The sequence below is a fragment of the Meles meles genome, chromosome 7 (assembly GCF_922984935.1).
Source record: "Meles meles chromosome 7, mMelMel3.1 paternal haplotype, whole genome shotgun sequence".
In the NCBI taxonomy this organism is placed as follows: domain Eukaryota; kingdom Metazoa; phylum Chordata; class Mammalia; order Carnivora; family Mustelidae; genus Meles; species Meles meles.
The window spans coordinates 51,877,460-51,904,912 of record NC_060072.1 but is presented as its reverse complement, the minus strand read 5'-3'; the positions used below and the strand labels follow the sequence as shown (position 1 = coordinate 51,904,912).

The 27,453-nt window shown below is 38.4% G+C and overlaps 1 protein-coding gene across 1 annotated transcript in view; it reads right to left on the bottom strand.

Moving 5' to 3' along the window:
* The window catches only part of WIF1 (WNT inhibitory factor 1), a 71,803-nt gene that overhangs the window by 22,263 nt on the left and 22,087 nt on the right, over positions 1–27,453 (bottom strand). The window contains exon 3 of the mRNA XM_046012790.1: positions 4,066–4,174. Within this exon, the coding sequence (XP_045868746.1) occupies positions 4,066–4,174 (109 nt within the window). The remainder of the gene's footprint in view (positions 1–4,065; positions 4,175–27,453) is intronic.

Sequence of the window (27,453 nt, the reverse complement as noted above, 5' to 3'; positions counted from 1 at the left end):
TACCACGTGACCACAAACCGCTGTGCGACCGAGGTATACTCATCGGTGCCCCCAAGCTGTGCTCACGACCGTCCATTCTCTCAGCCAATACTGAGCATCCTCCCTGCTGAGGTCTGGGTTCCCTCTAGCATTAGCACCTACTGAAAAAATGTCTAGACATGGAATTCCTGAAATCTTGGGCTGAGAAAGAAGCCTGCTGTCTTGGGTTCATGGTATGACAGAAGCCGTGTTCAAAGAGGTATAAAGCCTTGGCTTGAGGGAAACTGCTTTTTTGTTATCCAGTTTTACTGAAGCAGCCTGCAGTTTGTATTTCCTGTTTTTGTTTTCTTCAGATGCCAGAAGGCAGGCCCTTTGTAACTGTTAAAGATCAAGAATTTTCTTGTTCGTGCAATGTTTAGGCATCGAGGAGTCTGGGGGGATGAAAGAACGACTTAGCAGCGTGCGGGTAAAAAGCAGACCGGTAGAATAATGAATACTACCTGGATGTTTAGGGCCAAAGACACACTGCTTTGGTTTCTTTTTAATAATTCAAGGTACCCTTACTGCTCCTACTGTGGGGACTGAGCTAATAAGGCTAATGAATAACTGCCCTGCAATGAGCTAAAAGTCCCATAAACTTCTTGCACCTGCATTTCTGCAAACAAATCCTACATCTGCCTTCAAAACCTTATGTTCTGGGGTAGGGGGGTTGGGGGGGGTCGTATATGCAGTGTGTGTGTGTGTGTGTGTGTGTGTGTGTGTGTGTGTGTGCGCGTGTGCACAAGCACATGAGCAAGTCACCCAGCCCAGAAGGCTTACTCTTTTTATTCCTACCTTGTCCAAAACATCAATCATTTCCCCCTAAATTTTATGATTTATTAAGATTCTAGATGATTCGACATTGAAGTTTTATCTCAGTACGGTGTGTTAAAATATTGGCACATCATATATTCAAAATTGGATTGTTTCAATATCTGAAGAAATAGAATTTCAGTAAGCTTTTTTTACTAGACACTAAAGTGAATAAGGCCGGGAAGATTTAGGATACAAGCATTAAATTGGAAACTCAAAGATTTATTAGAAGTTCAGCAGGTGTAACTTTATAATTGATTTAATTATTTAATGGGCTACAATGAGCTTGTTTTCCTTAAATAACCAGAAAACAGCAAAGGAAAAACTTAAGAATATAAAATGGAAATTGAGAGATCTATTATGTATTGGTTTTACTCCTGACTACTTCTGAAAAGAAAGAGCAAAAAATATGATTGAGAAAATTATCTTTGACTACAAAAAAACACTGGACCTGGCATGAGACTGAGTAATGGTCACACTCCAAGAATGTTCTTGTCTCCGTGATGTAGCAGTATGCGATTGCAGTAGCAATGCCCTCTGTGTAGAACAGCGATGCCCATGGATCTGGAAGGGGTATCCATAACCTTGGGGCTATAAATCTCAGGGGAGTTTATCTCCAGAATCCAAGGCCTCATTCCTTCATAGGACCTTTCTAGAATCCCAAACCCATCAGGATGGGAAGCAAATACTCTGGAAGGGCTGCTAGTTGTAACTGCAGCCCAGGGATGACCAAGAGAAACCCAAATTCACACTCTTGCTGTCTACACCCACACGGGTACCTATGCCAAGAAACTGAAAAACCCTGCGTATTTAGTCCCCAGCTCTTCCTGTTCTGGGATGTAAAAATAAAGATCCACAGGCAGTAGTAGATGACCAAAACCTGAAAGTGGACTTTACAAGACTATCTGATTTCTTAATTACTGCATAGATTTATAGGAGTGCTTATTGAGATTTTCATTAGACATCAAAGTTATTCTAACATTCCTCTGGAAGAATAAGACTAATTTTTTTTTAAAGAAAGGACAGGGTTATGATATCAGTTATTTAAAAATTTTATAAAACTAAAAATATTACAATATTAGAACATATAGTAAGCTCTAAAACTCTATGTATGGAAGAACTTAATGTGAAATAAAAGGCATATCTTGAATCAATTCAACCTCTTACACTGGAAAAGCTGAATACTCAGGAAAATAATGCAGATGAGAGCCCTACCTCATACTATTGTCAAAATAAATTTGATAAAATGCTAGAAGCATGTTCCAATTATCACATGATTGCTCTCTGAAGAAGAATTAATTTATAAGCATAAAAGTAGTCAGGAATGGAGTGCCTGGGTAGCTCAGTGGGTTAAGGCTCTGCCTTTGGCTCAGGTTATGATCCCAGTGTGGGATGGAGGACCCCCCCACCTGCCCCGTCGGGCTCTCTGCTCAGTGGGGAGCCTGCTTCCCCCTCTCTCTGCCTACTTGTGATCTCTCTCTGTCAAATAAATAAATAAAATTTTTTTAAAAAACTAGTCAGGAAAAAAATGACAAAGGGAAAGATAGTTTTGATCACATAGGACTTAGACTCTGCATATCCCTGCCTTCAAAAAAACTGAAAAATATATCAGAAAGTATAAACAGTAATATAAAAAGAATAGTATATATAATAATATAAAATATATAATTTATTGCAAGTCAATAAATTATTTTATATTTTCAATATAAAAATAAGCATGGTTAACCGACATTTTACATTATTTAATAGATACAGGAAAATGTCTTCTACCTTGGTTGGAATAAAAAAAATCAAATTAAAAGAACACTAAGAAACCTCTTTCCACTTTTTAAGTCAGCAAAAGAGTTCACATGATTAATAACCCACATTGATGATGTTATGGTGAGCTAGGCCCTCTCCCACACTGCTAGCCAGGGTACAAACGGGCACAACCTTTGTGGAAAGTAATTTGGCATTTTGGCAATTTGTTCTAAAAGCTTTTGGAAATGCTCATAGTTCATGTCCTTTGACACAATAATTGTACTTCTAAGACTCTACTTTAATAAAATAATGAGATGAGCTCTAAGACTTTGATACAAACATTAATCCAGTAAGTATTTTATGAAGCCCTGTTCTGTGTTGGGCCCTGTGCTGGCAGTCGTGATGAATAAGACAAACGGGCCTCCTACTCACTGACCATCTATTACTTTAAAAACGATGTTTATTGTGATATTCCTAGTATGAAAACCCTGAAAACAATCCAAGTAACACACAATAAAGGAATGAGTAAACTAATTATGGGTATGTTCGTTAAATGGATAATAAGGCCATCAAAAACAACTTTTGGAAAAACCTAAAATGACACTGGAAAATGCTTGTGTTAAAGTGTTAAAAGCAAAAAAAAAAAAAAAAACAACAAAACAACTATAGTGCAAAACCAAATATATATTCTATTATCACAACTATGGAAAAATTTATATTCCTAGATGAGAAAGAAACACACATGTATTTGACCATGTTAACATTAGTGATCTCTGTACTTCTCTGAAAGTCAGGAAACCTGGTCTCAGCTTCACTGCTTATTACTCATATATAACTTTGGGAAGCCAGTAAAGCCTCAGAAGGCTTAGTTTTCTAATTTGTACAATGGGGTGGTAATTCTGGCCTTGACTCCCTCCCAGAACTCAAATTGGAAAAGGCCTGAGCTGCTGTTTTACATGCTGAACATCTCTAAACAAATACCCAATACTGTGTTTTCTCAGCAGAGAAGGATGATTAACTCTGATATGTTAACCCATTTCTCCCACTTTTCCATTGTCTCTTCGCTCCTTCAAATTCTTATTTAATACAATACTCATTTGGGGAAAGTTTTTCTCAATGTTTCCCATTTTCCCCCAATCACTTGCTTTGCATCTTTGCCACATTTATGTGCACTACATTAATTCATAATTATTGGCTGGATCTATCTCATGTAGTGACTTTCTTTTTTTAATCTGGAATTGCTTATGAACCAGGACTTTGTCAAGTCTTCAGCAAATTAGGAAACAGCCATTTTGTCACTCCCATTCTCACTTTCTGCCCAAAGGAGGTAGGGACATGATAATCAAGCTGCCCTAAAATCATCGGATCTCTTCAGGAAAACATTCCATGATTCCTCTGATGGGTGACTTCCAGGTCTTGAAATTACTCCCATCACCATTACAAGTATAGACTCCACCCACCCCCCAACCCCCCCGCAAGGCAAAGACCACCCACCTGATGCCTTGTGGGGCACTGTTCCCAGCAGAGGGACATTGATGGTTGGGTCTGCCATGATGCCTTTATCCAGGGAGCGTAAGGACAGGAATTCATAGAAGTATTCTGCCTACAACAAAAGGCAGTGACAATCAGTACCATGGGGGCCATGGAGTGTGAGAAGGCATTTCTTAACTGGTCACTCCTCTGATGGGAGAGTGACATTTTTCACTACAGGAAATCTGGAATACATGACCTCTGAAAATCTGTGTAGGCATAACTCACCCTTCTGGATTTTAGGACTCTAGAATTAGACTCTGGAGAGAAGTGATGCTTTAAAACATTAATGACATCTATCCAAAATATCCATAAGGTAGCTTTTTAGCTTAAACAATATTATTTAGTTGCTGTCTTTTAAAAGGATTTAGGAAAAAAGCTCTTAAGGAAACAAGTGGTGTCAAAACAATCGGCAGCTAGTCCTTAGAAAATCCATCTCAGCTTCTTGGGTCATTCTTTAATTCTTTTCAAATTTGAGATGAGTCTTTTGATCAGAATTTGGAAAGCTGTAATACATAAGGGATAATGAAAGCAGTAAGCTATTGGCAAAAGAAGATATGAAAGTCCAAAAATGTAATGATTTTGTTGTGAATATTTATTTTTCAGTATCCTTCCCTTTGGCACGTTTACATTTAAGGTCTCAATTTAATTATGGAGAGAAAAGCTTAAAAGTGTAAAAACCACCATTGCAGTATAACATGTTGTAAAATTTTACATTGTAAACATGTCTACATGTTTAAGTCTAAGTAGAGAAAATGGTACCTGTTACTTGAATAGCCACGAAATACTGAAAATGGTGAAGTATATAATCTCCCTGGGGAGCTTTGATGCTTAAGTGATTCTCAACTGGGTTATTCAAAGGATTTGTGATGGAAACATGTTCTTTCTTGGGAATAAAGAGCAATCAATAAATAGTGCAGATGCCAAAATGAGAGGTGAGCTGAGTGGCTCTGCAGTTATTTGTAGAGATATGCAGAATTTGGATGGGTTAATTAACTCAATTATGAATTACATAAACACGGGCTAAAGTGACATTTTAAAAAAGAATATGAACTTTCCTATAGTCAGTATCAAATTTATTTCCCAGTATGGAGGATATTAAGAGATACCTGGTAGACATTCACACCATTTTTTGGTCTTACATCATAGTGTCAATGTATTAGGTACTAAGGACTCCATATGAGGATGATAATGCAAAGGGGTGATCTCAGCTGCGGTGGGGACACTGGCTCTTTGGGCTGTGGCAGTGTTCCAGATGACCACCACGTAGGGCCTTTAGATGAGCAACAAAATGTCAGCAGTTAATTTTACTAAATTCATCATTAGAAAGGCCCTGAGGATAAAGAGTTTTAAGACTGTCATTTCCTACCCTGTTTGAGGGAAGGCAGAGAATTACAAGACGTTTGATGAAAGAAAGGAGTGTCATCAGGAACAGTATTTCAATTTGGAATGGATTCCTTTGAAAAAGAGAATATTATTTCTGACCCTGCAATAAAGTCAACAACTATTAAAAGTGGGCTCCTTCTTAGTGTTCCATGAATCCAGGTGTTTTAAATGACCTCCACCAGCTTCACTTACCTCTGTGCCTCACTAGATCAGGTTTATCACTTAACATTTTGTTCTAAAACATATTTTAGTTGGCATTATGAAAGGCTTTAGTGTTGTATGCCCATAAATTAATAACTTTGGGTAACTTGTATTACTAAGTACAGTAATAACTAGCAAACAATAATGCAACAAACACCTGTGTAATGCATACCCCCTCCCAAGACTTATTTTGGACACTTGTATTAGCGGTACATATAACGATGGAAAAGAGCTGAGTGGATATAGCACAAGTGTGCCGAAACTACATTTCAGTGGCTAGATTGCTTCAAATACCATAAGTTGTCATTTGCTGTTCCATGATTACATCTTCGAAATTTGTCACATTATAAGTGAAATTTATATGGATGATATACGTAAAAGGGCAGTAATAAAAAATACTTGTGTGTTACCACCCATATTAAAATAATGATTGTGTAGGGTTGATGCTAACTGATTTTTCCATGTCTTTTATAGTGAAATAAATGCATTTATTTAAAAACAGACATTAATATTAATTATATATCTTGCTTCAGTTCTGTGTGGCTGATGATAATCACTGGCTCTATTTGTATAATTCTCTGATCTGGACATAGATGAAATATTCTTCTTGGACCTCTATTTGGTGAGACTCTGCTCACATAACAATTAAAATCTCTTTGTCTTCTTGAAAGTGTGCTTTTTTTTTTTTTTGAAGATTTTATTTATTTAGAGAGACACTGTGAGTGGCAGAGAGGGGCAAAAGGAAAGAGAGAATTCGAAAAAACTCTGTGGTGTTCACAAAGCCTGACATGGGGCTTGATCCAAGACCCTGCAATCATGACCTGAACCAAAATCAACAGTCGGTCATTCAACCAACTGAGCCATTCATGTGCCCCTCCTTGAAAGTGTGCTTTAAGAAAATAACATGTACTAATAAAGTAGCTTCTGAATGTGTCTCTCAAGAACTTTTGATGATGTTCCAAGAATGTGGAACTGAAAGAATTTCACTGAGGGTCCAGAAACAACGCCATAGAGCCTTTGGGTCTCCTGTTGTTGCTTTTGACTATGGCCACATGAAGTAGGCTGGCAAGGTTAGAATCCATTATATTTGATGTTGGAGTTTGTAATTAGCATTGGCATGACTGCTTAGCATGATGCAGCTAGGTTTAATGGATTTGTCCAGACAGCCAATATTCTCATCAATAACAAATTTCATAGTAGAGGTATGGATTTGATTTCTCTGAGAATCAGTAAATATCAGTTGCAATTCTAAGACTGTATTCTAGGACAGGAACTGGTCAAAATAGTTTCTTGCTTGGATTTTATCAGCAACAGACAGTTTCCAGAGAAAACCTTTTTGCTCTTCTTTTTGAAGATGATAATGATGTTGTAATTTCTGAAATTATTTCATTCTTTCCTTTATACTTGGTATATACATTTTAAGGGGGTTTGTCCATCTACTGTTCTCATTGCCTTCTTAAAAATTCCAATTTGAAAACTACTTAGATACTGAGCAACACTGATGGGGTTGCTCCCCATTGGGGAGGGTATGTGCCGTGATGAGCACTGTGAATTATGTAACACCAATCAACCAGAGACCTGTATACCTGAAACAAATAATACATTATATGTTAATTAAAAAAACAAAAAGAAATTGGCCAACCCTTTATCTCTGATCTTGACACTGACCTCTTTCATTGTTTCATTTTGTCGTTATCAACAGATCTACCAAAACCACCCATGCCATATAAATATTTCTACAAATCAGATCACCATGTAGTAGAGATGAACTATGTTCTTCATTTAACCTAAGTATTAACTTCAATGGCTTAAATAAGTCCCTCAAAGTCAAAGAAAAATGGCTGATGAAATAAATGATAGATTTATAATGTCAGAGTTTAAGTTCTAGACAGGACTTTCTGTTTTTAGTTTATTTGTAAAATCATAAACAGTCTTAGTCTCAAACCTCTCCACTGGAAATACTTATGTGGGGGCAAATAAAACCTAAATTCTATGCCAAAGAGAACAACAAGCTTGCTTTAAAGTTTGGGAACAAACTTCACAGATCGTAGATTTATTACTTAGATAAAAGGAACTCAGAGCATGAACTGTAATAGGGAGGTGGCATATTGGAGAGTATGAAACCTCTATTAGGGACATTTAGTTTTATTAAATGACACTAGTGGGAACTCAGGTAGAGGTAAGTAGTGTGCTTATTTGAGAAGCACATGAAAAGATTGCCTTGTATTCAAACAAAGAATGGGTCTATTCAGGAGAATAATTCACTTCTAAATTAAGTTGTTGAAAAACCTTGCTGGCCTGGTTTGCCATGCAGTAAATTTTCTTTTCATGGAGAAGTATAAAAGACACCCAAATATTATCAAGAGAGGAATGAGTGCTGGAGGCCATTTAACTTGCTTCCAAGCAACTTGGCTGAATGTTAGAGTTGTTCTTTCCAGAAAAGATGAAGACATCATTTAAACAGCAAAATGGGACAACCCAGAAGGCCTTCACTCTGGCACTCTTTCTTGGGTAGACCCAGAGAAAGGAAGCAGAGAACTGCATTAACCATGGGGAGGAACAGAAGGATCCAGTATTTCTTTTCTATCTTTGAAGTTCTGGGTTTGTGGTGTATACTTAATCTAATATATTAGCATGATAATTACAAGAGCCTCTGAGTTAAGAATCAAAGGTTCTTCATAAAACCACAGCTCTCAAACCTCTTTTAACTTCATGTATCATGATGCTGACCTAAGTGTTCATGAAGAGAACTGGAACAATAAAGGTATCAGATGGGTTCTGAAGAAAATTTCAGGCGATTCAAAGATACAAAGCATACAGATGCCATAAAGCTGGAAAATTTACGAAGAATTTTTGTTGAGTGTTTACTAAACTCCGGTCACTCTTCATCTAAGTTCTCACAAGAACCTGGTATTATAGCATGCATGTTGTGTTCAGATTAGCCGGGCATTCAGTACGAGCATTATTAGTGGTATCTGAAATAGCTCCTACACTGTATGTGAAAGGCAGAAAGAAATCCACTGAAGCAAGAAAGGAATAGAGTTCAATGCTAAAGTCCCAAACAAAATGAATCAGCACACCCAATGCTTAAAATAATCTGACGCCTGAGTGTCTAGACCAAAAATTGCCAGATCTCACATTCTTCCTGGGCATTCATCTTGTCACCTCCCTGCAAAATTTCATCCTTCAAACTCACAACTCATTATCCTTGGATGCTGGGACACTCTGCTGATTGTTCCCCCATGTTTTGATTTTCCTACACTTCCTTGTTAACCCTCTTCCTCTCAGTTCATGATTGTTAAAAATCGCTAAGACTCAGGCCTCAGCTCTTCCCTCTGTATTCTATTATAAAACTCAGGCACTTGCACAGATGAAATTGTTTCCTTTTGGGTCGATGATGCTCACTCAATGAGAACCATTCCCACTGCTTCATGGCCAAGCTCATGTGCACAGAGCTTCCTTCATTACCTTTCCAAACCAGATGCCGCACTTGATGTCTTTGTTATCTGTCAACAGTATTATCATTTTTCCAATAACAAAAGTACTTGTTGTTTACTGCCTCTACTTTGTCTTCTGATAGCTGGATAGACACCAAGAATTTTCTCCCTTCTCCTTGTATAATCTTTTGATTCTGTCCCTGCCTTTCATTCCCACTGCTTCCACCCTAAGCCAGCCCTTATTTCCTCATACTGGTATTATTGTAACATTTTCTGAAATATCTTTGTAGCCTTCCTCTTTAAAATCTCTGCCATAGGTGAGCCAATATATCTAGTGGAAACATCAGTTTTGCCATATCACAATGCTTTCCTGTCACCCCTTTCTCTATCAGGCCCTTAGCCTGATAAGTGTCCTTCACAGTCTGGTTCCAAATTGCCTTTATTTCAGACTGCTACCCAACAGGGATCCTCTTCTGGAGCTCACCTGGCCTGCTCTGAGCACACCATAACTGTACCTATATCCCAGTGTTTTCACCTACACTGGCTGGCAACAGGTCTCAAACCAGTGTGGCCCTTAGACAAATACTGTCCCATATTATTATTAAACTTTTCCCATGTGTAGATCATGTATTGTCATGTACAGATTGGAATGTCTGTGGTTAAAGATGGGATTATGTTTATCCCCGCCCTCCCACAACTACTCTACTGGAGATTCACTCAGCATTGGGTACAGCCAGGTATTTAATAAATATTTGCTGAATGAATGAATGACCTATTGAGAAGTATCCAGAGGTGTAAGCCCAGTGCATCCCAGAATATTCCATTCACATTGTTATGATGAAATGGCACTAGCCTCTGGTTTTACTGACTGGGCATTAGCTTATCTGTTTTGGCAATTGCTTAATTACTTTTATGGGTCAAAAGATTCTCTTTTACTTTGCTGGGTGGCCAGTCACCATAGCATGTATAGAGCATAGAGAATATTTTTGAAAAAAGAACAAGGAAACAAACATTGACATTTGATACCCAGTCGATCTTTGTGTAGTTTGTTACTGTTTTATGCTTATTTAGGGACAAAACCTTGGCAATGAGGCTCCCATAATAAATATAAGCAGATAATGTAGATAAGGTCCAGTTCTGAAACATGATGTTGTCTAATGCTCTTCTGGTTCATAGTTCCAGAAGAAACTTGATTCCTTCTCTAAGTTACATATATATAATTTAAATTATATATAATTTCTATAATCTCAAGTTTATAAATTTTGTAAAACTATATGTAAATTTATATAAATCTTGTCTTCTGCAAATTACAATATGAAATTACAGTGTCACTGGGAAAGGTGAATTATCAACAAAGACTTCTTTCACGGCTTCTTTTGAAACTGGCTCTAAGGAGAACTTGTTTCAGAAACAGAAAAAAGCTCCTTTTCATGAAGAGTAGTTATTTAATTGTGAAACTGGTCTTGGCTTAATGGATAATGAAATGAACACTACTTAAAGAGAGAACACTACTTAAGAGAGAATCTCGATCAGCCTCATCCTTCTGTTCCAGGGTTTATCCACACTGCCATTGACCACAGTTAGTGGGCTGGGTTGAGGGAGTAAAGCTATTGGAATATAGTGGTAATATTAAAACTTCAAGTCCAAGTAAACACATCCGGGACCATGAAAGTTTTGTAAACTAAAACTGGCAGGAGATCACACAGTTTGGCTTCACATGAATCTAAAATATCTAAGACATTTTCCATCTTTTTCCTCCTACGGTTTGGAATCACCATTGCTCATGCAAACCAGAAACAGACCTGGCTATCTGACAAATCACTGGCTAGTCATTTTCTTTTAAGATTCCTAAAGATAGAAAAGCAATGTAATAGAGCACTATATTGCTGTTTTGTGTTAGATAAAACCAAAAGCCAGGGGTTTTTATTTTTTTGAAAGCGAGTAACAAGGAAGTAGAAAAGCCAAGCATTGAGGAATGGAAAAGAGATTTTTCTTTTTTATTTGTTTTAAAGATAGGGGAAAAGGGTATCAGAATGGAGACAAAGTAGGTTTTAAAGATAGAGCCCCCTTTCAGCATACTGCTTTCACCGGACTGCCAAAATTTTCCATGGGAAGGGCAAGATAGGCAAGGGAGAGGCTTTTGAAAGCTTCATTCTTCTTTATTCCTTGAGGCTTCTGGGGCAAGGGCCTCCTCCGTACAGTAAGCCTGCCCTAATCCAAGCATTTGCAAAATTATGGGTCAATGGCAACCCCAAAATTGGGCAGAAGAAAGACAGTATTGGGCAATATGGAGGAATTGTAAGGAAAAGTTTTGAGGAAAGAAAACTTTGTTCTAACGGGCATAGCTAGTACTCCGTGCACCGGGAAAAGTCCAAACGAGGGGTGTGGGAAAAGAAACCTTGGGAGCACAGCCACACCTTTCTCTTAGAGAGTAGGACGGTATTAATTGGAGAACGCAGAAGGGCTAAGAAGGCAGTGGTATGAATGCAGGTGTTCTAGAGGCCATGAGAGGAGATTTCAGCTCTCGAAAAAGGAAAAGTAATGCTTTTTCTGTTTTCTTTTTCCTTCTTATCTCAAGACTTATATTTGAATATTTCTTTTCTTTTTAAATTATATTATTCATCGTACAGTACTACATCATTTGTTTTTGATGTAGTGTTCCGAGATTCATTGTTTGCGTATAACACCCGGTGCTCCATGCAATATGTGCCCTCCTCAATACCCATCACCGGGCTAACTTTTCTTAAAGCTTTAGCAGCAGTCATTGGGTATTCCTGTACATGGGGCGGGGGAGAAGAGAATGGGCTAAGAGCTCTGCCTTGGATAATCATTTCACAACTGAGCAATTACCCTTACACCTCCTGTAGTGCATTTATTCCTCATCAGTATCTCATTCCCTTCATCTCCCTTTCATGCAGTTCACATGGTGGTATATTTCAGCACATCACATTTTTTTAGGACAGAATGACCTTCATAAAATGCCCAAATAAATCTGCGTAGCACATACAAGTAGCTCCAAAGAGGCAAGACTAATGTCCCATTTCTTTCAGAGGTCTTTATAATGTATAGTTATCTCCTTTCTGTTGATTTAAAAAAAATGTTTGAAAATTTTTAACTAACAGAATTATCAGTAGATTCTCAGTGATGGCTTTCAAAATATTTAACATTAGGTCATGTTTTTCTTAGGCTTAGCTTCAGGTAGTTTTCTAAAATTCTTTAATATATTTTTATTGAATCCACATGAACAGTATTAACTTACTTCTTGATAAAAAACAGGAAAAAAACCGCTTTCTTTCTTGACTTTGTGTTTTGAAAAAATACATTAAACTATTTGGTAAATATGAAATATGTCTTAATTTGACTTATTTGTTCATATAATCACAATTTCATATATCAAAATATTATGTTACAAGATATCATCCAATGACCAGTTGTTCTTTTCCTATCTAAGAGTCAAACAGAAAAGTCCATAATTTCATAGTTACAGATTTTCAAAGTCTAAAAATTTAGAGAACTAGTGTTACTAGCAGAAGATTCAAGTAGCATTCATCAGTATAAATTTGTTTTTCCTCAGAAAAAGTGATTGCCTAGAACATACAGTGTCATCAGCCCTTTTACTCTTCTAAATTCCTCTAGGTATTTGCTATTTTAAAGCTGTTATTCATACATGCATTATTCATCCTTCTTAAGAAAACAAGAAACTGAGGCAGAACTGAAGCAATTTCCCTGAAGAACACTGAAGCTGAAAATCCAAAATCTGAGGACTGGCTAAATCTACTGCCCAACTTGAATTGCCCTCTAATACCCCTGAGCAATTCTCTTTTCTTTTTGATTTTATTTATTTGTTTGTTTGAGAGGGAGAAGTGTTGGGGGAGGAACAAAGAGAGAGAGAGAGAGAGAATCTCAAGCACAGTCTCACAACCCTGAGATCATGACATGAGCTGAAATCAAGAGTTGGGTGCTTAACTGACTGATCCACCCAGACACCTCCCTGAGCAATTCTTTTAAACATCCCTACTCTCTCCCTTCTCCTAAACACAACAATTCCATAGTCTCCCCAAAGTCCTCTGCTCTAGCCCTGATATCGTCACTCGACTGATGACAATACCCTATTCACAAACAAAACAGAGATTGCTATGTATGAATTTCTTTGAACTTTCCCTCCATCCACGTACAAATAGCCCACATTCACATTCAATCTGCTTCCTTCCCATATCCTCTGAGATTTTGGCTCTAACAGTAATGTCATCTCCCTCATGTATATTAATATGATTAAAAGGTTAAAAACCAAACCCTGTCTCTACCCGGCTACCTTTCTTCTTACCTGTCATTACAGTGCTTCCAGAAGGTCTATACTCATGGGTTCAGTGTTCTTGCTCATCAGTCTTCTGCTCACTATAGTAAGGCTTTTGCCTTCATCATTTTTTAAAAGATTTTATTTATTTATTTGAGAAAGAGAGAGAGCGAAAGCATGATGGAGGGAAGGGCAGAGGGAGAGGGAGAAGAAAACTCCCTGTTGAGTAAGGAGCCCGACGTGGGGCTCGGTCCCAGAACCCGGGGATCACGACGTGAACCGAAGGCAGACTTTCGACTGACTGTGCCATGCAGGCACCCCTGTCCTTATCACTATAAAATCTTCATAAAAGGTCACAAATAGCCTCCAAATTGTAAAATCCAGTGAGCACTTTCCATCCACCCATATTCTCCAAAATTTTTTATTATAATAAAAAAAATTTTTTTGCCCTGTCTATAGCAACAGTCTTTGTGAGTTCCTCTTCTCCTTCTTTCCTCAGTTTTTCCCTAATGACCTTCTCATGCTTCTCTTTCTCTGATGGCACCTTAAAAAGAGTTCTGAATGTGGGCCCATGCACCCTTAAAGAATCCATAACTTTTGTGTCCATATATATGGGACTATTTTTCTAGGGAGAGCAGATCCTAGATTTCATCACGTTCTTAAAAGAGCCCATGACTCAAAAAATAATGGTAAGAGCCACTGCCTTAAATACTGATGTTTCCATCAGAATACTGGAAGAGAACATAAGCAGTAACCTCTTCGATATCAGCCACAGCAACTTCTTTCAAGATATGTCTCCAAAGGCAAAGGAAACAAAAGCGAAAATGAACTTTTGGGACTTCATCAAGATCAAAAGCTTCTGCACAGCAAAGGAAACAGTCAAAAAAACAAAGAGGCAAATACCCACAGAATGGGAGAAGATATTTGCAAATGACAGTACAGACAAAAGTTTGATATCCAGGATCTATAAAGAACTCCTCAAACTCAGCATACACAAAACAGATAATCATATCAAAAAATGGGCAGAAGATATGAACAGACACTTCTCCAATGAAGACATACAAATGGCTATCAGACACATGAAAAAATGTTCATCATCACTAGCCATCAGGGAGATTCAAATTAAAACTACATTGAGATACCACCTGACACCAGTTAGAATGGCCAAAATTAGCAAGACAGGAAACAACGTGTGTTGGAGAGGTTGTGGAGAAAGGGGAACCCTCTTACACTGTTGGTGAGAATGCAAGTTAGTGCAGCCACTTTGGAGAACAGTGTGGAGATTCCTCAAGAAATTAAGAATAGAGCTTCCCAATGACCCTGCAATTGCACTGCTGGGTATTTACCCCAAAGATACAGATGTAGTGAAAAGAAGAGCCACCTGTATCCCAATGTTTATTGCAGCAATGGCCACGGTCGCCAAACTGTGGAAAGAACCAAGATGCCCTTCAACGGACGAATGGATAAGGAAGATGTGGTCCATATACACAATGGAGTATTATGCCTCCATCAGAAAGGATGAATACCCACTTTTGTAGCAACATGGACGGGACTGGAAGAGATTATGCTGAGCAAAATAAGTCAAGCAGAGAGAGTCAAGTATCATATGGTCTCACTTATTTGTGGAGCATAACAAAGAACACGGTGGACATGGGGAGATGGAGAGGAGAGGGAGTTGAGGGAAACTGGAAGGGGAGATGAACCATGAGAGACTATGGACTCTGAAAAACAACCAGAGGGTTTTGAAGGGGCGGGGGGGGGGGGTGGTGGGAGGTTGAGGAACCAGGTGGTGGGTAATAGGGAGGGCACATACTGCATGGAGCACTGGGTGTGGTGCAAAAACAATGAACACTGTTACGCTGAAAATAAACAAATAAAAAATTAAAAAAAAAAGAAAAAAATACTGATGTTTCCAGGAAATAACTGCTGCTCTCCTCTTCTTGCTTCTGCTGTCTTCTTGACGGATTTTATCCATTTCTGTGACTTCAATTTATACCAACATTTCAAAGACCTCCAAATTTTTATCTCCAGTTTTCACGTTTTTTCTGAGCTTTAGATTCATATTGGCAGCTGTCTACCAGACATCTCTCCTTGGACTTAATATGTTTAGACCAAACTCATTACCTTCCTGATAAACCTATTCACTTAGATTTCTTTACATAGCACTATGATCCTGATTACTCAAGATATAAACTTGGCAGTCCTTCTAGACCCCCAACTTTTCTCTCACCAGCCACCTCCACAAACTCTCACTGATTTCTCAAATCTGTTCCCTTTCTTTTCCTTCCCACTGTTACTACCAAAATTCAGACATTTCTCACACATACTCCTGTAATTGTCCCCAACCTGTCTCCCTAGTAACTCCTGCTGTCCAGATTTATACCTTCAAGGCTGAATATCATTCAGTTTTCTTCCGAAATGCCACCTAGACTATACCACTGCTCCCACTTAAAACTCTTAACTGTATCTAATCACAGGGAAGAGTTTAGATACAGCTTTACAGCTGGCTGTGCCCACGGGCCTCTTCTCATGTCTTCCCTCGAGTCTTCGCTCCAGGTCTAGCAAGCTTTGAGTCCACTGAACTGCCACGCTTTCTCATGAACCCTGCTCCTGACTCTATGCCTGGATTGAACTCTACTCCCTGCTCTTGTCCACTAAGGAAACTTTGACTTAACTGTCTGGCACACGTGAAGTGTCATCTCTTTCATAAAACTTTCCCAGCCCAGATCCTTCTTTCTTGTACTTTCCCCCATATCTGTATTATTGTACTTCCAGTAACAGTCTATTTATTTGTCTTCCCCATTAAACTCTCCTCTATGGAAGGAACTTTGCCTATTCTTATTTGAATCCCCAGTGACTGACAGTTTTTGTGGCACAAAAGCTGTTTATAAAAAATAAATACAAGTTCTGAGTCAAATTAGTCATACCCTTAAAAAGGGGGGGGGGTAAATCACATCTTACTGAAATTGTCTTATTTGTTTAGCTTTAAAACAAATTAGAAATGTCTTATTGAACTATTATTTTATAGGGAATTTAGAGGATAGAAGGATGAGTAAGACTATACCGCAAACATATAATCAGTGAAATCCAGGCTATGGGAAACTATTGGCCAAACACCCAGTCTCCTCAACAAAAATCTGAAGGAAGGAAAAAAAAGAGAGAGATGGAAGAGAAATCTAGAGGTTAAAAGAGAACTAAGGTTAATCAACCCGCCACAATGTGTGCACTTACCTTGGATTCTCCCTCAAATTAACAAACCTTAAAAATTGTTGACCTTTATGAGCCATAGTTGGAAATTTAAACAGTAACTAGACATTCGATTATGTTAGAGAACTATTTTTAATGGTTTTGAGTTTTTTTTTTAAAAAAAGTTTTTAAAATCTTTCATAGATACATACTAAAATATCTGTAGATGAAATGACATGTTACCTGAGATTATTTCAAAATAGTATGGGAGGAAGCCATGGGTAGGGAGTGTAGATGAGACATGGCTGGCCATGAATTAATGATTCTTGGATCTAGGTGATGGATAAATGGATGTTTATTTTTCTGTTCTGTCAATATTTGTACATGTTTGAAATTTTCCATAAGAAAAGGCTTTTTTAAAAAGAAAAAAAAGCCTCATATTGGCATCTGTGTTGAATGAATGAGGTTTGATTCATGGAGAATAACGCATCACAAGCGATAGGGTAATGCTTCCTCCTTGGGCTGGAGGCTCATTAACAGCAGCTCCCTACTCACTCTGGTCCTACCACACCCACTTCCTTGCTGCTTCCCTAACATGCTAGGTACACTCCCATTGGAGGGACCTCTCATGAACTATGCCTTCTGTTGGGGTGTTTTTCCCCAAGATAGCCACACAGCTTGCCCCCTTATTGATTTTATTCCTCTCTAGTACAATGGCATCTCCTCCAAGCAGCCTCTCCTGGCCATCTTCTCTGAAACAGCACCCCTCACCATGTATATTTTATTTGCTGCTTTATTTTTCCACTAGCACTTACTACCTCTTGACATATGTTCATTTAAACATTTAAGAACTTCTGTGTCTCCTCTTCTGCACCACAGGGAAAGTAAACTCCACAAGGACCATCACTCCGTGTTCTTTGCTGGGCTCCAGTACCTAGAATAGTGTCTGCACATTAAAAGTGCTCAAGGGGCATCTGCGTGGCTCAGTGGGTTAAGCCTCTGCCTTCGACTCAGGTTGTGATCTCAGGGTCCTGGTATTGAGCCCCACATTGGGCTCCCTCCTCAGCAGAAAGCCTGTTTCTCCCTCTCCAACTCCCCCTGCTTGTGTTCCCTCTCTAGCTGTGTCTCTCTGTCAAATAAAATCTTAAAAAAAAAAAGTGCTCAGTAACTATTTATTGGATGTGTCAAAGAAGGAATGAATAAAGAAAGGTCAGCTAAACTAGTGGTATTCTTTCCTTATCCTTGTTTATGTTTTAATTTGGAAAAGTTTTTTTATGAATTAATTAGAGTTAATTGACTTCAAAACCTTGCCATGATCAGAGCTGTTGACTGAAATTGATCTGTAGCATAAAAGGCAAGATCTAGGAGAATCAAACATGTTTTTGGAAACATAAGCACAGTATAATTTTTGTGGTTGTTGTTTACAGAGTAGGTGTGTATGTGTGCCAGGGTGGGGGGCATGGGCTGGGAGAGGAGCAGAGAGAGAGGGAAAGAGAGAAAATCTCAAGCAATCTCCACGCTCAGTGTGGAGTCCAAAGTGGGGCTCAATCTCAGGACCCTGAGCTCTTGACCTGAGCTGAAACCAGGAGTTAGACACTTAACTGACTGAGTCCCCCTGCCTTTTTTTTTTTTAGCACAGTTAATTTAGTCACAATTTTACTGATCACATGATTTTTTCTATTCACATGTTAATATAAGAAATTGGTTGTATGAGATTAAACACTGAATTTATTTTTTAATCATTTTAATTTTATTATTATGCTATTTATTTTTTATTTTTTAAATTTTATTTCCTTTCATAAGTTCAGACAAATAGTATTATTATCAGAGTTTCTCAAAACCAGGGACTAAGACTTCTTCTGCAATCCCCACCTGGCCTAACACTGTACTAGACAATACAGGTAATAAAGCCTACTGACTTAAACCAGTACTTTAAAAAAAAAAAAAAACACCTACTCTCCATTGTTGTCTTTATCAGAAAAGTTTTTATGTCAATACAAGTAAGTAAATATGAGTGTTAGAAAACTTGTAGATAATCGAACAAATGTGTGAAGGAAGAGCACACCAGCAGAAAGAACGGTGGTGCCAAGTCTCTCAGGTGGGAAGGCACCTGGCACATTTGGTAAAGAGCTAGGAGAACAGTGGTGGCAGGACCAGAGCGGGCAGGGCACTGTGGTGACCAGCATTCAATATCACCCTGTCACAGGTAAAAGGGTCAGGTGCGTCCAGTGGAGGAATGCAGGAAAGTGCTCATAATGACAAGATCAGCTCTAAACATCCTCTGGTGCCAGAGGGAACACTGTAGGTGACACCAACGCCCTCTTACCTCTTGTCTCTGGTTTCCCTGCCCCCCACCTGCAGCCCAGCCATCCAGCCTTAGAGGAGCTGGAGGGGTCTATGAAAAGAGTCAACCACCAAACCTTCCAGGATGCTGCTAAGAGAGGGGAGGAGTTTTAACTGTGAATGTGGATTGAAATTTTAACTACTACAGAAGAGCGGATATTTTAATTACTGAAATGAGAATAATCTTAGCACAAAAGTAATCAGAGGACATTTTATTATCTTTGGCTAATGAGAGAAAGTCCAGGATCTGTCAGAGGAGTCATCCAAAGGCCCAGGGAGAAAGTAACCTACCCCACGGGTTTGCAGGGGCTGATGTGAGAAACAGGAAAGTTGGCCCTATGTCATGACACAGGGCAGCGTCTTGCTTATTTGCTGTAATAACCCTTTGGGTCCTTACATAAGGATCTTAGGAGCCAAAGAGCTGGCAGCATATTTCCATTTGTAATCTCATGGTCTTTCTATTTTGCCCATTTAAAACATGCCAGAATATTAGCACAAAAATGAACCATCCTTTATTTCTTTTTAATTATTATGTTACATATTAGCTTTCTCATATTTAAGAATTATTTCCTATAAATTCTTCAGTACTTTCAATTCCCCTTCCTGGATGTAAACCTAGTTGATGACCATGATTCTCTCCCAAGAGCACAGTGAATGACAGTACTTCGCAGTTAAAATAAACGGGTATGAGGCAGACACCGTAGTTTGTCAAGCTGATTCACTAAAGAAAACAAAAAAAAGAAACATTAAAGCTGAATCAACTGTCATCTTTTAGTGATGACTGTTGATCTGATGTGATGAAAGAAAGTTCATGCACGTGGATGGGTTGATTTGGCTCCTGGATGGTCTGGGACATCGTTAACTCATACAGACTGATTCTGGCCCCGGTTCAAACTTCTCAGCCTTTGTTCTTGGGGCTCAGAGGATGGCTTTGAAGTTCAGGATAAAGTTCTTCTAACACACCATTACCAAAGAATAACCTTTTGATTATGATCTCATGAAAGTATAATCAATAACTTACATAAGTTAAAACCATGGCAAACAGTGATGGTCCTGTAATTGGACCTTTATGAATTCCATATGTTACAAACTCTGCATTAGCTAGCAGTCTTGCATAACACATATATTTCTTCCCCAAACATAGCTGTTGAACTTTCTTAAAAGGCTATGAAACTTTTCACGGCTACTGTCAGCCTTGAACTCTTCAAGCCCCCGAGCTCGGTTGTGGGTACGTAACAGGCAGGATTTTTGGAAAGCTTAAAAGGATAAATAAATATTTCTCCCAAATCCAATAGACACTCATTTGTGCAAAGCAATTTAATCAAAGCCAGTAACTTTTTACTTAATTGCACAGCTTGTGTGCTTTAAAAAATATTTCAGGGGGAAAAAGACCTCCAGCAAATGATGGTTAAAAATATAAGTAGAAAATGTGTTCACTTAGCAAAGACAAGTTCTCACGTAATGTTCCCAAATAACTAGGACCTGGCTAGGAAGCCATTAGGCTGTTATCTACATTATTTAAGACTAATATTTATTTCTCTCTCTCATTAAGCTATATTACACATTACTAAATTTAAAATGTAAGTGTTTAGTGTAGCTTAACTGGCTTCACTTTGGGAGGAAGGGCACTAAACATGCAAGAAGGGATTTGGGAAGAAAAGTACCTAACCCAACCCATGATCACAGTAGTTAAAAAACAACAACAACAACAACAAAAACCCCAACAGAGTTTTCTGATAGATTGAAGGGGACAAAGAAGAGGTTTGAGTTGAAGCAACATTTAGTGACAGAGTGAAACACATCCAAGGAAAGATGAATCCTATCCTTTCAGACCAAACATCAGATCTTTAAAGAGAGATGAGTATATAAAGCCCAAACCAATAATTACAGGTGGGGGAAGAGGCATCAAAAGGGTTATTTTTGTATCTTAGCCCTTTCCTTCCCAACTACTATTAGCCCTCTGAGTGTTACCTTATTCGGTTTTATTACCTATTACCATGAACTAGTTTTTCTTTTGGAACATATTTGAAAATTGCTGAAGCGGAGCAGGGTCGGGCGGGGTGGGCAAAATGGGCCAAGGTAACTGGGAAATATAGGCTTCCAGTAATGGAATGGATAAGTCACAGGAATAAAGGGTACAGCATAAAGGAACATAATCTATGGCATTTTAATGGTGTTCTATGGTGACAGATAGTAGCTACACTTCTGGGGAACACAGTGTAACATACACACTTGTCGAATCACTATGTTGCTTACCTGAAACTAATGTTATACTGCCTGTTGCCAAAGCTAATTTCCAGCAGATTTATACACTTTTAGATTCCTCAGTCCAACATAGCACCATTAAAGTAATCTTTGTGCCTCTACTGTCACTATGTATACTTCTCTACCTGTAAATATGTTACCAGCTTTCGAATTAAAATTTGAATTACTGACTCACAACACATTCATTAAAAATGATATTTGGCTTTCTACTCTACTTGATTATTTGTAATTCCTAAATGCAGAAACTGTAACTATTTGCCAATCCATTTTTTTCTATTTTAAAAACGATTTTATTTATTTATTTGACACAGAGAGAGATCGAAAGTAGGCAGAGAAGGGGGGGAAGCAGGCTCCCCGCTGAGCAGAGAGTCCAATGCAGGGCTCGATCCCAGGACCCTGAGATCATGACCCAAGCCAAACGCAGAGACTTAACCCAGTGCCCCTGCCAATCCATTTTCAATTGCCCAACTTTATTTTATACAAGTATTTTCAAAGTCTTGCACGTGTGCATACATGCACACACACGCACGTATACACATACAGATGATCAAAGAAGACCAGTACACCAAAGGGGAGAAGGATCAAGCTTTTAACATCTTTGGTTTGACAGTTTTTTAAGAAAATATCACTCAGCTGATTTTTTTCCACTTTCTGTCCAGTTGTGACAAAAGACAGCAGGCTACATAAAGAGGAAAAGAAATAGATCAATGGGAAAACCAGATGTACACAAATCAGCAAGGCCAATATGACCTAAATCATAATTTGTGTGAATTTGTGGAAACTAAAATATATGAGAAATAAGTTTCCTGTATTCATTTTTTCTGTTTTTTCCACCTCCACGAAAGAGAAAAGGATGGCTCTGGAAATGATTGACCTTTCAGCATCAGTATTTGTTTTCATGGTTCTCACAACTAGAAGAATAACCTAGATACCAACATAGTCATAAGAAATCAACAATGCCTAGCTAAATTTATGTTCTTCCTCAAAAGAGAGGACAGGAAGCAACAGAGAGTCTACCTCTATGTCAAAATCACTATTGATTGCTTCCCACAATTGGGAAATCCTGGCTTTACTTTTCTATGGGATAGCTAAACAATCGATTTAAGAGTTTAAGGGCTTGTGTTACACCAAAAACATAACCTACATCAGCCTGGCACATATTGGGTGTGCATATTGGGTGGTGTTTCATTCAAATTGGTCTTGGAAACCAATCTATCCAATATTCATCATCATGACTTTTATAAACAAAATGTGTAGGTGCTCACAAAGTTGTAGAGTTACTTAAATTAAGTGGGCCTTATTACTCTGGAAGACAGAAGAATCTAAGTATTCTTAATTAAAATATGACAACACTAAAACCAGAATTAAATTTGCAGGGACAAAAGGCCAACCACTGAGGCATAATGGAACAACTGAGACTAGGGAAACCAGATCTGGAAAATCATAGTTTACCACAAACTGAAGATGAGTTAGCAATTTTCTGCCATATGGAAAAGGTCAACTTGATTATGAAACTTACTGTGTGTAAAATTCTTCCTTCATGTCAGGCATTAGCTATAGTGCTAGTATCTATTTACAGAACAAACTGGTGGCTGCTGAACAGGATGGGGGTGGTTTCACAGGTGAAACAGGTGAAGGGGATTAAGAAGCACAAACCTCCAGTTATAAAATAAGTAAGTCATGAAGACGAAAAGCACAGTAGAGGGAATATGGTCAGTGAGATTATAATGATGTTGTGTGGTGACAGATGGTGACTCTACTTACTGTGGTGAGCGCTGAGTAATGTAGAGAATTGTCTTATCACTTTGTCATACATTCAAAATGAAAATAACATTGTATGTTAATTATACTTCAATTTAAAAAAAGAATCGGGAATTAAAAAAACTAGTATCTATTTTAAATAATATGGATGAATCAGAAGGATTTAGAAAAACATCAGAAGTTTATTGAACCATAAGAGACTCTTAACTGTAGGAAACCAACTGAGGGTTGCTGGAGGGGAGGCTGGTTGGGGGATGGGGTCACTGGGTGATGGGCATTAAGGAGGGCATGGATGTAATTAGCACTGGGTGTTATATACAACTGAAGAATCACTGACCTCTACCTCTGAAATAATAATGCATTATATATGTTAATTAATTAAATTTAAATAAAATTTTTAAAAAGTTTATTGAAACCGTTTAAAAAGTCTTATGAAGGAGTGTTGTGAAAATTAAGTATTCCAAGATCTATAAAGAACTTCTCAAACTCAATATCCAAAAAATATAATCAAGTCAAAAAAATGGGCAGAAGACATGAGCAGACACTTCTCCAAAGACATACAAATGGCTAACAGACACATGAAAAAGTGTTCATCCTCATTAGCCATCAGGGAAATTCAAATCAAAAGCACATTGAGGGGCGCCTGGGTGGCTCAGTGGATTAGGCCGCTGCCTTCGGCTCAGGTCATGATCTCAGGGTCCTGGGATTGAGCCCCGCATTGGGCTCTCTGCTCTGCAGGGAGCCTGCTTCCTCCTCTCTCTCTGCCTGCTTCTCTGCCTACTTGTGATCTCTCGTTCTCTCTGTCAAATAAATAAATAAAATCTTTAAAAAAAAAAAAAGCACATTGAGATACCACCTTACATCAGTTAGAATGGCAAAAATCAACAAGGCAAGAAACAGCAAATGTTGGAGAAGTTGTGGAGAAAGGGAAACCCTTTCAAAGTGTTTCAAAACACTTACACTGTTGGTGGGAATGCAAATTGATGCAGCCACTTTGTAAAACAGTGTGGAGGTTCCTCAAAAAATTAAAAATAGAGCTACCTTATGAGCCAGCAATTTCACTACTGGTTATTCATCTCAAAGATAGAGATGTAGTTAAAAGAAGGGCCATATGCAACCCAATGTTCACAGTAGCAATGTCCACAATAGCTAAACTGTGGAAAGAGACAAGATGCCCTTCAACAGATGAATGGATAAAGATGATACTGTCCATATACACAATGGAATATTATTCAGCCATGAGAAAGGATGAATACCCAACTTTTGCTTCAACAAGGATAGTACTGGAGGAGATTATGCTGAGTGAAATAAGTCAAACAGAGAAAGTCAATTATCATATGGTGTCACTTATTTGTGGAACATAAGGAATAGCATGGAGGACATTAGGAGAAGGGAAAAATGAAATTGGAGAAATCGAGAAATCGGAGTGGGAGAAAAACCATGAAAGACTGTGGACTCCAGGAAACAAACTGAGGGTTTTAGAAGGGAAGGGGTGTGGGGGGATTGGTGAGCCTGGTGATGGGTATTAAGAATGGCACAGATTGCATAGAGCACTGGGTGTGATACGAAAATAATGAATCATGGAACACTACATCAAAAACTAATGATGTCCTTACCTCAGTATTATCAAAGCCATCTATGAAAAACCCACTGCAAATATCATTCACAATGGAGAAAAACTGAAAGCTTTTCAGTTAAGGTCAGGAACACGTCAGGGATGTCTATTATCACCACTGCTATTCAACATAGTACTAGAAGTCCTAGCCTCAGCAATCAGACAACAAAAGGAAATTAAAGGCATCCAAATCGGCAAAGAAGAAGTCAAACTATCACTCTTTGCAGATGATATGATACTATATGTGGAAAACCCAAAAGATTCCACTCCAAAACTGCTACAACTTGTACAGGAATTCAGTAAAGTGTCAGGATATAAAATCAATGCACAGAAATCAGTTGCATTTCTGTACACCAACAACAAGACAGAAGAAAGAGAAATTAAGGAGTCAATTCCATTTACAATTGCACCCAAAACTATAAGATACCTAGGAATAAACCTAACCAAAGAGGCTAAGAATCTATATGCAGAAAACTATAAAGTACTCATGAAAGAAATTGAGGAAGACACAAAGAAATGGAAAAATGTTCCATGCTCTTGGATTGGAAGAATAAATATTGTGAAAATGTCTATGCTACCTAAAGCAATCTACACATTTAATGCAATCCCTACCAAAGTCCCATCCGTTTTTTTCAAAGAAATGGAACAAATAATCCTAAAATTTATATGGAACCAGAAAAGACCTAGAATAGCCAAAGGAATATTGAAAAAGAAAGCCAACGTTGGTGGCATCACAATTCCGGACTTCAAGCTCTATTACAAAGCTGTCATCATCAAGACAGCATGGTACTGGCACAAAAACAGACACATAGATCGAAGGAACAGAATAGAGAGCCCAGAAATAGACCCTCAACTCTATGGTCAACTAATCTTCAACAAAGCAGGACAGAATGTCCAACGGAAAAAAGACAGCCTCTTCAATAAATGGTGCTGGGAAAATTGGACAGCCACATGCAGAAAAATGAAATTGGACCACTTCCTTACACCACACACGAAAACAGACTCAAAATGGATGAAGGACCTCAATGTGAGAAAGGAATCCATCAAAATCCTTGAGGAGAACACAGGCAGCAACCTCTTCGACCTCAGCCGCAGCAACTTCTTCCTAGGAGAATCACCAAAGGCAAGGGAAGCAAGGGCAAAAATGAACTATTGGGATTTCATTAAGATCAAAAGCTTTTGCACAACAAAGGAAACAGTTAACAAAACCAAAAGACAACTGACAGAATGGGAGAAGATATTTGTAAACGACATATCAGATAAAGGACTAGTATCCAAAATCTATAAGGAACTTAGCAAACTCAACACCCAAAGAACAAACAATCCAATCAAGAAATGGGCAGAGGACATGAACAGACATTTCTGCAAAGAAGACATCCAGATGGCCAACAGACACATGAAAAAGTGCTCCACATCACTCGGCATCAGGGAAATACAAATCAAAAGCACAATGAGATACCACCTCACACCAGTCAGAATGGCTAAAATTAACAAGTCAGGAAATGACAGATGCTGGCGAGGATGCAGAGAAAGGGGAACTCTCCTACACTGTTGGTGGGAATGCAAGCTGGTGCAACCACTCTGGAAAACAGCATGGAGGTTCCTTAAAGTGTTGAAAATAGAACTACCCTATGACCCAGCCATTGCACTACTGGGTATTTACCCTAAAGATACAAATGTAGTGATCTGAAGGGGCATGTGCACCCGAATGTTTATAGCAGCAATGTCTACAATAGCCAAACTATGGAAAGAACCTAGATGTCCAACAACAGATGAATGGATAAAGAAGATGTGGTATATATACACAAGGGAATACCATGCAGCCATCAAAAGAAATGAAATCTTGCCATTTGGGACAACATGGATGGAACAAGAGGATATCATGCTTAGTGAAATAAGTCAATCGGAGAAAGACAAATATCATATGATCTCCCTGATATGAGGATGTGGAGATGCAACATGGGGGTTAGGGGGATAGGAGAAGAATAAATGAAACAAGATGGGATTGGGAAGGAGACAAACTATAAGTGACTCTTAATCTCACAAAAGAAACTTGGGGTTGCTGGGGGGAGGTGGGGTTGGGAGAGGGGGAGGGGGGTTATGGACATTGGGGAGGGTATGTGCTATGGTGAGTGCTGTGAAGTGTGTAAACCTGGTGATTCACAGACCTGTACCCCTGGGGATAAAAATACATTATATGTTTATAGAAAAAATAAGAAATTAAAAAAAAAAACTAATGGTGTCCTGTACGGTGACTAACATAACACAATAAAAAGGAAAAAAAATGTAAAAATTAAGTATTCAGATTGATTACTTTTCCAAGTTCAGTGTTGTCTACAGTTCTTCCTGTTTGTTGTTGTTGTTGTTATTTACATATCATTCTGGAAAACCACCCCTACTTTAATGTAAATGAATTTTTGGTTCTTGTTCTCAAGCCCTAAAAAGTATAACAAAAAGAAACTACTAGATTTCATTGTAGCAAGGAAGATTCTGGATGGAGAAAAAGTGTGGGCCTCAAAATGATGAAGCCCTGGATAACTAAAGATGATGGTAGAGTTCTTACAGAAGGTAGTTAGAGATCTAACCCATATATATTCTGTGAGGGCCTGAGATCTCTTCCTGCTCTGTTAATCTGTTGACCTTAAGAGACTCTTGTATTCACAAGCAGCTTCCCTGGCAGCTTTCACTCCTCACTCCTCCTGCTCTGGGCTGGGACATTGTCTACTTCTTTTCTACTTTTTCCCTTGCTGAGTTTTATCATTTGTTCACGTACTCTGTACACTCTTCCTGATTGTTCCAAAATTTCTTTGTTCCAAAATTCTTTGTTCCAAAAAATCAAATCCTTCCTTGCACTTATTTTAAAT